The sequence below is a fragment of the Chanodichthys erythropterus genome, chromosome 24, assembly GCF_024489055.1.
Source record: "Chanodichthys erythropterus isolate Z2021 chromosome 24, ASM2448905v1, whole genome shotgun sequence".
NCBI lineage: Eukaryota > Metazoa > Chordata > Actinopteri > Cypriniformes > Xenocyprididae > Chanodichthys > Chanodichthys erythropterus.
Window position 1 is genome coordinate 12,932,981 of NC_090244.1, and position 14,740 is coordinate 12,947,720.

Consider the following 14,740-nt stretch of genomic DNA (forward strand, 5'->3'; position numbering starts at 1 on the left):
ATTAACTTCCACTTGCCCATCTTTTTCTTTAAAGAAAAAAGTAAACATCTGGGTACAGTGATACTGGCACTTACAGTGAAATGAATGGGGCCAATCTGTAAATGTTAATAATACTCACTGTTTCAGTAGTATAGCCATATGTAAACAATGAGTGTTAACATGGTATTAATATGATAAAATTACTTACTATCCTTTTCCGTAAAGAATGTTCAATTTTTCAACTTTGTTGCCCTGACAACATAATAAAGAAAATGAAGGATGAGTCTATTTTTTTAGTAATCAACATTATGCAACAAATTTTGTTGATTGAGCTCAACATGTATTGAACCCGGAAATACTCTTTTGATTTTACTCTAATGTTTTTGGTGTTTTGCAACCCTCCTCTGTGCTCTTGAAGGATCTTAAGCATGGTATTGCCCAACCCACATCCTGTGTCTGACTCAGACTCCCATCTCCAGTCTGCATGCGACCAGTTGACTGTAGTAGCGCTGTATTCATGGAGCTAGGTTACCTGCAGCAGTAGTAGGTCAAGGGGCCGTGGGCCCCATCCCAGTAAAGAGTGTGAGTTATTGTGTGAGTCAGTGCTGTGATGAATGACTAGCCCCTAAAGGGAGCTCCCTTCCATAGCGGTGCCTCATCAGCAGCAAAAAGGAGTCCGGTCGATGACTGGGCAGGCAAGAATGATCCCTTTCGCATACTCAGGCAGGCCGTTAACAGGACGCGGGGTTTTATTGGATTCGACAGCAACTGGCATCCAGGGGGAGGCTGCGGGGCACTGGCCTTTCACAGAAGTGCCCTTTTCTTTCTACATGTGCTAAACGCTCCAGCAGAATGGGGGAGGGAGTGTTACGGATGAGAGAGAGAGAGAGAGGCGGAGAAAGATGGAATGGCAGGGGGCCTGCAGCTGTGAGAAAGATCATTCTGCTTTCTCAAGATAAGCCTATTCTTTCTATGCTTTTTTTGCTCTCTACCTTCTCTCTTGTTGTCCTAAGGCTCACCCTTGCCCTACGCATTAGTACCAGGAGCTGGGTTTTGGGTTGATCGAATTGACTTCACTTGGAACTATATTTATAGCCTGTATCATCATAAAGATATAGTAGTAGAACTTGAATAATATAAATATTTTATAAAGTGAATTATCCTAACTTAAAATCAAGGTGGAAGACCCTACCTGCCGCAAACAAGATTGTTTGTGTTTTCTTTGCTTTTATTTGAGTTGCTTAATGGTACTTGACCCCTTAGTGGACAAGTGTAAGATTTTGTGCATTAGTTTTCCTGTCTTCACAGATCAGTTGATTTATAAGTGAATATCCATCTGTATTTATTTGTGCAAATTTCGTGATGTGAAATGCTAGATGGAAATGCCAAGATGTGAATAAAATGTTTAAAAAACGTGATGATCCAGGTGGAAGTAATGTACGTAAATCACGATGGAAAAACATTTTTTGAATAAGTACCTAGTTGTGCATCAAAAGTCATGTGACTTTGCCTCAAGTGCCTCAATTGACCCCTTTAGTTACTTTTGCTATGTCCGACAAGCCAAGCCATTCTCTCACTGCACATCATGTTCTCACGCAGTGAAAAAGGTACATGCAGAGCAAGGAGGACACTGACAATGTGTTGACAGACAAGACAGATAAGGTTACTTTCGATATGACACAAATTTTTAAAGAAATCTAAACAATTAATACCGTTTTGTGGCTCTTTAATGTGTTGTGACAGATTGCTGTAGCTCCTCAGTTCAAGCGGCTTGTGAACAGATCATCTCTTCCTACTAATTTATAGCATCAAATAAACATCAGAAAGAATGTTGTTTCAACTACGGAAAGACATTAATACATAACATTTCCAGGTTCAAGTCCACGGATGTTATCTACTAACTCCCCTGACTGCTTTGTCGGACATAATGGTGGATTTGGCGTTAAGATTGGTCGCCTGTCAATCAAACTCCCTGCGAAGATTCAATTCAGATGATTGACTACGAATACTTTCCAGAAATATCTTGACACACTGTCTCTTCCAGACATCAGGCTGGCAGACGTCTTGTCTATTGTTAACAAACTTAAAAGCATTTTGCCTGCACACTTGTAAACCCCAAGAAGTTCTCTTTTGGAACTGATGATTTTGTTCTCATAAGCACATGCTTTACTTGCAAATTGTTGTGAAATTCAGATTTTTTTGCACACAATTCACAACTTGGTTGGGAACATTTTATGTTTGTGTTGATTCTAGAAATAAAGATGCATTTTAACCACAAATATATATATATATATATATTTTTAGGATTCAGTCCTTTAGCAGTTATCTGGAAGACATTATCAGTTACCGCTGGGAACTAGAAGAAGGGAAGCCCAATCCACTGAAGGAGCACCCGTTTGAGGAGCTACCACCCCGCACACAGGTGGAGCTTTTGCACAGACTCTGTGACTATCGTCTTGATGCTGCTGATGTCTTCGACAGGCTCAAGGTAGCAACCTTGTTTACATGTGTCATAGCACACTTTTTGCTCCCTTAAAAAAACAGATACAGGTTTTTGCATTAGTTTAACACTCACCATAAAAGAAGCGTCTAAAAGAGATCCTGGGTTTTGCAGGGCCTGGATGCAGACAGTTTGCGTGTTGAGCCTTTGGGCCAGGATGGGAACGGGGCCCTCTATTGGTACTTTTACGGTACAAGGCTGTACAAAGAGGAGCCAGTTGAAGCGATGTCTCCACAGTACAGGTATGATGATTTTGCATTACATACATGAATCATAATATGCTAAAAGTTGTGAAAAACGTATACGTACCATTTTCACAGTGACTCTTATGACAAAATGTCTGAGAAAAAGAGAAGAGGGAGGCCACCAAAGAAGAAGTCTGAGGATATTGATGTATCAATGTAAGGACTTCTTTAAACATCTGTTAAATGCATTGTATGACAGACATACTAGTCTTACTAGTCATAGTTTGAATTATTTAGAAAGATAAGGGTATAATCTTGTTTGTTTCAGGGACGAGGAAGGGGAGGACTCTGTGAAGGAAGAGGATGAAAGTGTCGAGGAGTCTAAACCCGGAATAGGTGAGAAACTGGTTTAGCTGGTTTTAGGTCAAAGATGTAGAGTTACTGCAGAACCATTTCTCCTTCATTTTTATTCTGCAATGTAAGTAGGTTACAGTGCCCATGGCAGCTGTAATGCATGTCTGCTGCAATGTGCATGAAATGTTCTTTCAGCAAATCATGAAATGTGGAGCTTTCATGACACAAGTTGAAATGAAATGCTAGCAACCTTGCCAGCAGTTGTAGCTTGCCTTCACAGAGATTTCTAAGAGATCAAAGCTCAAATTACTGGTTGGTAGCTAGATAGATTTGACAAAATATTGTGATGCATTGATTTATTATAAAACAAGTTTTTAACTGATCTCCCAACATGAATTGTCCTTGATTATTGTTTCTTTTTTCTATATCTGTTAATGAGGTGCTGTTTGTGTAATGTGTTGTCAGAGCGCGAGCGTGGGGTCTGGTCTCTGGTGTGTGACACCGAGGAGCAGTGGGTCAATCTGGCCGAAAGTATTAAGGACAGAATCTCTCCTCAGGACCGTCACCTGCACCGCATCATCACTCAGAACTTCCTGCCCGAGATCAGTAACATGATTGAACACAAGGTGAGACTTTCACTCTGTCTTACTGCACCTCATGTGATGTGATGTAATGATGAGTCTTGTTATGAGTCAAACTGGGATATAGGTTATTATTTCAGTAGAGACTGCCATCTCTAGAAAAAAACAATGGTGACATATTTTAGTTAAGCAATATCAGTAGGATGTTTAAATGACTCGAGTTGTTTGAGAATGAGAATTCCCTCCTACAATGTAGAAAACATTCTTACAAATAAAATTCTTCTCAACTAATATTCTCTTAATTTCTAAGTTAATATGGTTAGTTTAAAAGACATCTTAGTGTTATTTTTTGTAATGATTATTCGAGTTAGGTGAGTTTACACTGGTTGTACAGGCAGCCTCAAGAGTAGGCAAGTATATAATCAGAATAAGATAAAAAAAATTCAAGATTTTCACACAAATTTAGAAGGTATTTATTATTATAATAATGATAATAAAAATAATAATAATAATAATAAAGGGCTGCCCTTGACTAAAGATTTTTCTAGTCAACTAGTAGTTCATCATTTAAGGCATTAGTCGACTAATCGCGTTTTACTGTTATTATGAGTTTACAGAAATAAAAGTAGACCCTTTTACAGTTTGCATAACTCTTAACTGTATGACCAAAATGACGGGGTACTTTAAGTGAAATTCAAGAGGAACTAGATACTAATCTCTTTCTTACCAGTGAGAAAACTGCCTATATCAGATGCATGTTGGTATGCATATTTTGCAGTGGTGTTGACATGTAATTTCCGTGGCTAATCAAGACCTATTAGAGTGTCTCGTTGCCATAGCTACCCCACTTCCAGCAATCACCATTACATACCCTCACTGTGAAATGTACATCTTGCTTCAGTGCTTCCAACGTTATACAGCTTCATATTTCTTACACCTGTACGTGATTCTGCAAAGAACTGGATACTTTCTTTTGCAAACTTGATGCAACGGGTTTTAACTTGGACAACTGCCTCTTCAAATCAAACCCCTACACCCACTCTCTCTCTCACACAAGCACAGTCTCACAGCCCTGTCAGAGCCAATCCATCTAGCCGTCGCCATGTGGCAGGCTCTCACCTTGAGGTGAGCTGGAGCATGGTGATTGACGGCATGCAGCGCTGCAGGATTTTTGACCTCTTAAGTGGTGATACCACAGACACTCCATCTTCTAGCATGGGATTAAGTGTTGTAGGGTAATACACAAAGCGGAAGATCCTGAATATACTGAGATACGGGGGAAGGGGGCTGATTTTGACGGGCTTTTGTCGCCATAGGCTGTTTGGTTCTGCAATAACACTCTTTAGCCTCCTGCTTTGGTTAAACAAAGGGCATATTTGGGAGGGGCCAATATCCCCCCCAAGTGACCTACCTGACACCCACATATGTGTGTAACCACAACTGACAAGTTTTTTTTCTTCCCCAGGAGAAAGAGATGAAGCAGAAGCTACTGAATCCGCCTGAGGAACACAACAGCCACACTGAACAACATGGCACTAAAGAGAATGGGGTGGGATTTTTTTTAAATCGGTGTCAGTACTTTATTGTTTGTATATGTGATGTAAGTTGTAGTTTTAATTCATGCATTTGTGTGAAGCAGACACGAGCCACAATTGAGGTGGAGAAACAGAGGGAAGAAGACCTGGAAAGGCAAGTCCTACTCGCTGAGCAACGGAAAGAAGAAGAGAGACTGCTTCAGGAAGAACGGGACAGAGAAGAACAGGAGCGAGTCAAAGCTGTCGAGGGTGAGTCATACTTTAGGTAACCAACAACCAAAGTTTCCCCAGAAGCATGATCAAACACACACTGACGCTAGAGCACATTCTGTGGTCTTGTCTCAACATGGCGGTTTTGAAATCCGCATGCTTTTAACCCAAGGCTGCTTTAATCGTACAAAGAGCTGAGCTAGGGGAAATGATCAACCTCACTCTTCATGAGAATCAACCAGCTCTGATATCCTCTGTCAGCGGGTTAATTAACTCTTGATTGTTCTGCTGCTGATGGGCCTATCCACATTAATGTATTATGGATGAAGAACGAGTCTGCAGTTCTCTCCAGTGGCTTCTTCCTCAAGCTCTTTTAATCCTCCCAGCAGGGTGTGTCAGTCAGGGCCTTTAATGTCAGCACATAAAGCACTTCTCCCCTTTATATTGCCTGTGCCCTTTGATCAAATGTGCCTACTAAAGCTGCCTGATGATTTGCTCTTATTGCTACTTGATTTTTGTTTGCCAACTTTTCATCACCTTGGCCTAGGCACAAGTGGGCAGGTAATAAGTGTAAAACTTGGCTTTATTATTCTGTCATTCACTGATATGTTTTTGTGTTGTTCAGAGCGTGCACGTAGAAGGAAGCAGCGAGAGGAGAAGGCCTGGTTGCTTTCCCAAGGGAAAGAACTTCCCCCTGAGTTGCTAAATCTGGAGACCCACTCACCTATTCGTCGAGCACGTCGCACCAAAGAGTTGTAAGAACTCTCAAACTTGCTAATAGTCTCCAAACACACATTTGATGTTAATTATTGCTAATTAATATGTATAAGCTTTTATGTGTAATTTTTTTTTATGGTGGTGGTTGTTGCTATTCGTTACTCACTTCTGTTTCTGTATTGTAGTTATGACATGGATGACGATTACACTGCTCTCTACAAAGGTACGTTTGGACAATGGTGATTGTGATGTGGTCAAACCACAGTGTTCGTTTCCTCATTCAATACTTGCAGCAGTTCCACTGAATTAATGTAAAACTTTTTCTCTTCAGTGTTGGAGGCCCTCAAAGCTCACAAAGACGCCTGGCCCTTCATGGAGCCTGTTGATGAGTCATATGCCCCCAACTATCATGAAATAATACAGGTGGGCATACAAGCCGTTATAAAGAAATTTATTTGGCCTTGTTAAGTATAAATCAATAAGATGTTATAAATGTTTCATCAGACTCCAATGGACCTGTCCACCATTGAGAGAAAGCTGAATGATGGGGAGTACGTTGCCAAGGATGAGTTTGTGGCTGATGTAAAGCTTATGTTTGAGAACTGTCTGGAATACAACGGAGAAGAGAGTGGTAAATATGATCAAGATAAACCGTTTTGTTTGCCAGATTTGTGGCATCTAAGCAGAAGTGAAATTGTTTAACAGTTATCTACTCAACAAAATGTAGGGATGTGTAGCACTGTTAAAAAATTAATAAGCAAAGCAAGTCATGCTAGTAGTGGAAGTATGTAGAGAGGCTCTGACATTGATTAATAGAGAGTGATTGAGCTGTCCTCTAGTGCGCCAGGTCCTGCAGTGCCACAGAGACATTCCAGCCCCACAGCTCCCCTTCCTGGAGCCATCCATCCATCAGAATGCATTCCCCTGGGGGTGGTGGGGTCAGAGGTCAACTGTGGTTCTGTGACCTAGATGGTGTGCTTGCTCTGCATGGGGAGATGAGATCAAATGTGTGTGTGCTAATGCTTACCTGTCTGTATTTCCTCAGAATACACAATAATGGCCGAGTCCTTGGAACGCTGCTTTAGCCGAGCCCTACTGAAGCACTTCCCCTCTGAGGATGGTGACACAGACGAGGAGTTTCACGTGAGCAGTGAGGACCGTGACCGCAAGGATAAGAAAAAGGGCAAAAGTCACAAACAGTCAGGTCCTGAGAGCTTGATCAGAGCCACTGAGCAGGTTCAAAAACGCAAAACGTCCAATAGTGGCAAGGGAAACAATCAGCAACAAGACAAACTCAAATGCGCTTTACAACCCCCTCCTCCACACTACAGCAATGGTCCCCCATATCCTCATAACTTCTACCCAGGACAGCAACAGGCTGGCATGTTACATCCTGCTCAACAGGTTAGACCACACTCTCGGTTTCTAAATTGGTTTGTTTACAGCTGAAACAACAGCTTTGACTATTATACTGAAGTTCTCCCTGTACACTTGTTATTGTCAGTACTTCATAAGAGATATGCTCTTTTTGCATACAGTTTCAACGACCTGCAGATCCTTCAGGACCAGGGATGTATGCTCAACGTATGATGATTGATCCCCAATATCCATATCCTGGACAGAGACCCCTCATGTCCAGGCCACCAGGGGACCATGGAACTCAGCATATACCTCACTACAACATGCAGGCATGTTTTATTCAATCAGCAGTATTAGTTTTGATCATTTAAAATTTGTAAACTCAACTCTTGACGGTTTTTTATAATGTTTATCTTTTTTAAACAGGGTTCCCACATAAATGGTCCACATCTTGGTCCCAGATACCCAGTTGGACCTGATGGCCGGCCGCTTCAAGGTCCACATCAGCAACATTCCTATCCTGGTCCCACTCATGGTCCTTCTCTTGGCCCAAGGCCAATGGCCCTTCAGCCTGGAGCCCTCTGTGCCCCTCCACCTGAAGGCAAGATGTACCCTTCACGCCAACATCCAGAAGGGCAGTCCATGCAGCCTGTGGGGAACCGGTACTCTAGCCCAGGTGTGCCAATGCATAGTTCCTACCCTCCTTATGGCCCCCATGGCATAAACATGCCCAGGATGTGGCCACCAATGAACCATCAGGGGCAGCCGACACCTGGTGGACCCATGATGCAAGAACAGAGTGCGACTAGCCAACATCCCTACAATCACAACATGGTCCGTCCTCCACACAATACCGGTTATGCAATGACAAATGGTCAATATAGAATGCCCTCTGTTAACTCCCAAGGTCCTACTGGCCAAAGACCTCCAGGGGCCCCTCAGGTCTCAAGGCCACATTTGGCATCCATGCTTGATAGTCCCGAGATGATCGCCCTCCAGCAGCTCTCGACCTCATCAACTCATCATGTTGGGAACTTTCAGTCCACCCCACAAAGTGGTGGTAATGCTTTAGTTTCTGCTACACTGTCTTCTCCTGAAAACCATCTCCTCAGGCCTTCTAGAGATTGTGTTGCAGACACTCCAGTATCCCCCAAAGGTAAGAGTGGTATTCCTGGCCATATTTTTGGCATTACACTATTGCATTTGATGAAAATTATTTTAGTTTAATGGCACCTCCATGATTTAACCACATTTTAACACCATTGTATATTCTGACAGGTTCAAGTCCAAAATCTGGTGAAAAAGAGTCAACCAAGACTGCTCTGACTGCTGACAGCCATTCTCTTCCCAATCCAACAGAAACATCTGAGCATCCTTCACTAGAAACAGCTTCAGCATCTGTGTCCACTCAAAGTGCGGAAGGTCCCAATCATAATGAAGAAAGACGTAGATTGTCAAATCCAGAGGAAATCCACAAAGGTGACCACCCAAATTCTCAAACCCAACCAGGTTCCCTAAAGCAAAAATTTGTGGAAGATTCTTCATTTCCCCAAAATGGTCCTCAGCCAATGCCCCATAAAACCCCAGATGAAACTCCCCAGCACCCCTCTCTACAAATCCATAAACGTGTTCCATCACAGTTTCTTCAGAATGGTTCTCAACGTCAGTCTCAGAATGTTCCACCACATATTCTACAGAATCTTCCTCAACAGATGCCACAAAATGCATCTAATCAGTACTTTCAGAACGGTTCACAGCAAATACCACACACTGGATCTGTCAGAGGCCCACAGGCAGGACCTCTTCATGGAATGCCACAGATTCCACCTCAGGGGGGTCAGCCAGGTGTTCATCAGCCTGCAACTCTCAGCTCTCTACCTCCTAGCCACCCTGTATCCCATCCACTTGCTCAGCCCTCTCCGGCTGATCAGGGAGACCAAAGGCCTTGTGAGCCTACCAGCAGGAAAGTATCAGGTGAGAATACAGCTCCCCAAGACAGCAGCAATGCTAACACGAGGACTGATGTTACCAGTGGGCTTTATAAACCCTTCAGTCCAAAGTCACAAACCCAGCTGGGAAGGCAGGAGCCAGCACCCCTTCACAATCAGGCTCCTCCAGCACACTCTCAGGGTCCAGACAGCAACAATGTGGCCCAATATGGTGTAAGTGAGCCAGCACACCAACACTTTGGCCCACAGATGGGTAGACCATTACAACTGTCAAATCACCAGCCTTACCCAAACCAGGGACCTCCATCACAGGGTAATAACCCTCATCAAAATCCTACACACTATCCTGGTTATCACCAGCAAGGTGTTCCATACCAGTATCGCATGGCTACACAACATCCTCAGGGCCACCCCAGCATGCATCCTCAGTTCCAGCAGCATCAGCAGTTCTATCAGCACCACCGACATGGCAGACCTGGATTTTCACCTGAGGAGTGGCCTAGACCTCCATACCAGCCTCAACACCCAATGATGCCCAATTCTTTCCCATCACCATCCATTGGAAGTTTTAATGGACGACACAAGGACACCAGCATGTCTCCACATGGCTCAGATGGATCTGGTGGGAGCTTAATGTCACCCAGTCCTTTACCTGATGGGTCTCATAGCAGTGCATTGGAGAATAGAGAGGATGGCAGCCCTGCCAAGCAAGCAAGAACTGAAGAGCCTTCTGAACGCTCAGAGAGCCCAAAAGAGATCTTGGACCTGGACAGCCACAATGCTACAGCTCGACATCGTACTTCAGCTCAGCTGCACCCCAGTTTCCCATATGGGCCTCGTGGCATGCATCCCAGCATGCAGCAAAGTGGTGCTCATCCACCCCATATGATGGCAAGTGGGCCGTATTCTGGCCAGCAGTTTCCCAGTGCACATTTTGCTCCACAGCATCCTCATCCACATTTGATGGAAGCTTTACAGAGGCCCCAGCACCTGCCTTTCTCTCCAGGTCAAACTCGAATGACTATGTACAGGCATCCAAATGTTGCAGGGCACTTCCAGGGAATGATGGTTCCTCAAAGAGCAGTGGTTGCAGAACAGTTACTTCGCACTGGGTAAGAAATCTCATTTACTTTTGAAATCTTATGACATAATTTATCTGGATCCAGAAGAATGATCTACTTACACATTCATCAACATTTGTCTATATAATGCTTTCACATCAAATTTCCCTTAACTGTAGTAACACTTTTTCTTGTCTGATAGGCACCAAATGTTGGGTACGCCATCTCCCAATGGCCCAGGCAATAAACAAGGAGTATAAGGGGAAAAAGGAAAAAAAATAGATTTCTTTGGCAACCCGAGGAAAATGAACACCTTCTACAACACTGCTATGTCCTGGAATATACAAGGAAATGGAGACCACAAGACAAATTAGGGAGATTGATTGTGAATATTTGCTGGAAAAAGGCAAGTTATTGTACCAATCGGAGCCCTGGTCCTACCCACTTAGGAAAGAGGTTTGCTCAATGACCATTGACCAGTGAAGAGCAGTGAATCTTCAGTCCTGTTAATACTGTTTATACTCCAATATACCGGTCTCTTCTCAGCCTGGAATGTCTTTGGACTCATTCTCTACAAAGGAACAACATCTCCAAGCTCCTTTACATGGGCTGTTTCTTAGGAAGTAAAGAAACTGAATTTCCTGCCAATGAGAAGAGCAAGATGCCATTTACCAGTTGGTGTCCCATTCAAATTAAACTCAGGTGTAGTAAAGAACGTACCGAGACTACTTTAGCTTTTTCCAAGCTCTATGGACAAACTATGTTGACTTGTTGAATGTTCTGTGAATGATTTTAGATGTAGTAATTCAACTCAAGGAATAAAAGATGGATCTTCTGCTCCACTGGGAAACACCACACCTGGAGTGTATTAACGATGTGGTGTTCATCTCAACTAAAGCATTGTATCCACTTTATTTCTGGTGATGTGCATTCTTTTTAATGCCACTTCAGTTTGAAGATTGTCTTTGATTTTCTTAGACTGGCAGAGAATTTGGCTGCTCTATTTGTTATGCACTAGGAATAGTCTTTCATACTGGAATGAGTGGCCTTGGACTTAAATTAGATGTGTGCTTCTTAGTATGGGACTAAATTCTAACTTTTCACTTAAGTTGTCTCTATCTCTGATGTGTTGTCTTGTTCCTTTATGGATGTGTCCTGCTAGATTATGTGTGCACAGAATGAATCAGATTTCAGATACAGACACAGCTTTTGGGATTCCTTGAAGGCTGCTTTATTGTTTGTCACCTGATACCATTCATCGTTGATCATCAATCTTATTGTTTTTCACATATTGGAATGTAAGTTGAATTTGTCACAAGAAATAACCAGTCACAATACTAACAATGCATTTGGATGAGAGAGTATATATCAGCCTTTACACTGACTTGTAAAAGTAACCTTGTAGCTCCTTTTATCAAATTGGAGAAATGTCGATGTGCTCATATTTACATGAATGCTTCCTCTTTTAATTCAATTTACTGAATATGTCCTCAGGGTGTAGTGGTTTTAATACGGGTATTGTCAAATTAATATTCAGTGAAAAAAATTACAATGAAATGTCACTGGAACTGTGATTAACTTCAATTCATCTGTGATCTTTGGTACAGACACAGGAACCAAACAGGCAGTACTTGTGGTTAATGTCATTTGTCACACTGTTCTTTGGATTAGTCTAATATTTGTTTTAAATGCTTTTTTTTTTTTTTTTTTTAAATGGGGGAGGAAGGGCTGAATGGAAAACAGAGTAGAATAGTTTTATTTTCATTGCTCCTATTGTCCTGCACTAACTGAATTACTCTGAATATCTGCTTGTTTTTTTTATGTGTCCTTGTGATCTGTCTGAATTACTATTTTATTCAGCTCATCAACAAAACATCAAATAGTAATGGCAATTTGGGAGAATATGGCAGCAAGAATATCTACCTCATAATGCCAGAATGTGGCACATTCTCTATTCCCGTCATAAATGCATGTAAAGATCTTTTTTTGTCACTTGTTTGTACTCTGAAATACACTTTTTCATGATTGACGGCTTGATCCTTAAATCAACACTATAGCCTTAATATATCCACTCGCAAAACCGAATGGTCATTATTAATTTATCAGTGCCAAGTTTGAACATGATTAAAACATCTGCATTCCACTTTTTGAATGTTGGTGTTTACAACCATAAGTGAAATGAAGGCACGGTTCAAATTTTTGCCCTCATTTTATTTTATGGAATCCACACTTTAAAGTGGATAAGTGGTTGTGCACCTTGTACGAGGGATTTGACAGTGATTTTTGTGGTACACTGAGATCTTCTGTCCCAGAAACCTGTGATGGTGCATAATGTAGGGCGAGTATTTTTGTGGACATGTGAACTGTTTATCCCTAGTTCATAAAATACATATATATATATATATTACTAGCAGCTGTGAGTTGACATGGACGTTGTCCATTATTTTGTACCTGTCTTAGCTCATAAGTGAAGTTGTATCACTTTAGCAGTCTGTCAGAGGACTGTCCTCCTCCACTGTTAATATGTAAAGGGATGATTTAGTTGTAATGAACTACAAGAATGTGTGAATTTTGCTGTGTACATATGTTTTTTTGTTTTGTTTTTTTTTTCCATTCACTTATTGGTGGGTATTGGGTAACAGATCTGTATCTCTTGAAATCCACCCTTCAACATCTCTGCTGCCATCTATTCTGTCTGTACTAGTTAAGTAACTAGCTGGTTAAATGTGAATCATATTTATTTGCTCTTATGTTTTGTAAAATTTTGTCTTTTTAATATAAGTGTTTTCTTTTCATGTTTGTTTTGAAACGGTTCACTTTACCTCATTAGCGAAGATGGAATCCAAAACGACACCTGTAACTTTCATTATGTGAAGTTTACAAGTTCTTACCTGAATAACAAATTATTTTGGAAATGGACCGAAGTATTTTCTATACTGTACATTTCTTAGAATAAATTACGTTTCATTAGATTTTGCTCTTGTTTTCAAGTTGTCAATTTTCTGCATTTCCCCTTATGAAAACGTGCATGGCACTAAAAGTATGTGGCATTATCTGAACCATGGTACAGTGACATTTTACTTCATGAAAGAATACCATGGTATTGTAAATGTCAGAAAAACCATGGTACCTTTTTTGATAGTGGTAACTTAACATGCATGGTTTCACAGACCAGGCTTAAACCTAGTCCCATACTAAAATGCATGTTTGAGCTGTCTTAACTGAAAGCAACTTGCACTGACAGTAATGGGTTTAAGGCATGTTTATAAAAGCTACTTAAATATCCAACTATGGCCTACTCCTAGTTTAATCTAAGCCTTGTCTATGACACCTGGCCATAATGTAATAATGACTTGGTTATAAGCTTGATTACAATTTTTAATTACTTGTTAAAGGGTTAGTTCACCCAAAAATGAAAATAATGCCATTAATTACCCTCATGTCGTTCTACACCCCCAAGACCTTTGTTCATCTTCGGAACACAAAGTAAGATATATTTGATGAAATCCAATGGCTCAGCAAGGCCTGCATAGACAGCAATGGTACTTCCTCTCTCAAGATCCATAAAGGTACTAAAAACATATTTAAATCAGTTCGTGTGAGTACAGTGACTTTTTAACAATATCTAGTGATGGCCGATTACATAACACTGCTTCTTGAAGCTTCTGAGCTTTATGAATCAAATCAGTGGATTGGAGCGCCAAAGTCACATGATTTCAGCAGTTTGGTGTTTGATACGCGATTCGAATCACTGATTCGACTCAAAAGATAACGCTCTGAAGCAGTGTTTTGAAATCGGCCATTACTAGATATTGTTAAAAAGTCGTTTTTTATTTATTTTTTATTTTTTTGGCGCACAAAAAATATTCTCATCGTTTTATAATATTAAGGTAGAACCACTGAACTGACATGAACTGATTCAAATATGTTTTTAGTATATTTATGGATCTTGAAAGAGGAAGTACCATTGCTGTTTATGCAGGCCTTGCTGAGGCATCGGATTTCATCAAAAATATCTTAATTTATGTTCCGAAGATGAACGAAGGTCTTAGGGGTGTAGAACGACATGAGGGTGAGTAATAAATGTCATTATTTTCATTTTTGGGTGAACTAACCCTTTAACTGATAATGTTATCAAGATAGTGTTTTAGCCTACCTTGTATGTGTGTATACATAGGCATATATATATATATATATATATATATATATATATATATATTATACACACACACACACACACACACACAAGGAATATTATATATATATGGACAGACATTATTCGTGTGCTAGTGAACTCACAGGAAGTCTCA

At 41.1% G+C, this 14,740-nt stretch overlaps 1 protein-coding gene across 3 annotated transcripts in view; it reads left to right on the forward strand.

Moving 5' to 3' along the window:
- Positions 1-13,406, forward strand: part of cecr2 (CECR2 histone acetyl-lysine reader) — a 34,851-nt gene extending 21,445 nt beyond the window's left edge. For all 3 annotated transcript variants that reach the window (XM_067380685.1, XM_067380687.1, XM_067380686.1), the window contains 16 exons: positions 2,284-2,467; positions 2,594-2,721; positions 2,800-2,880; positions 2,993-3,060; positions 3,484-3,644; positions 5,065-5,148; positions 5,239-5,383; positions 5,970-6,099; positions 6,247-6,284; positions 6,393-6,484; positions 6,566-6,692; positions 7,107-7,465; positions 7,600-7,749; positions 7,847-8,576; positions 8,699-10,481; positions 10,633-13,406. In XM_067380685.1, the coding sequence (XP_067236786.1) occupies positions 2,284-2,467; positions 2,594-2,721; positions 2,800-2,880; positions 2,993-3,060; positions 3,484-3,644; positions 5,065-5,148; positions 5,239-5,383; positions 5,970-6,099; positions 6,247-6,284; positions 6,393-6,484; positions 6,566-6,692; positions 7,107-7,465; positions 7,600-7,749; positions 7,847-8,576; positions 8,699-10,481; positions 10,633-10,690 (4,318 nt within the window). In that variant the 3' untranslated portion in view covers positions 10,691-13,406. The remainder of the gene's footprint in view (positions 1-2,283; positions 2,468-2,593; positions 2,722-2,799; positions 2,881-2,992; positions 3,061-3,483; positions 3,645-5,064; positions 5,149-5,238; positions 5,384-5,969; positions 6,100-6,246; positions 6,285-6,392; positions 6,485-6,565; positions 6,693-7,106; positions 7,466-7,599; positions 7,750-7,846; positions 8,577-8,698; positions 10,482-10,632) is intronic.
- The last annotated feature ends 1,334 nt before the right edge of the window (positions 13,407-14,740 follow it).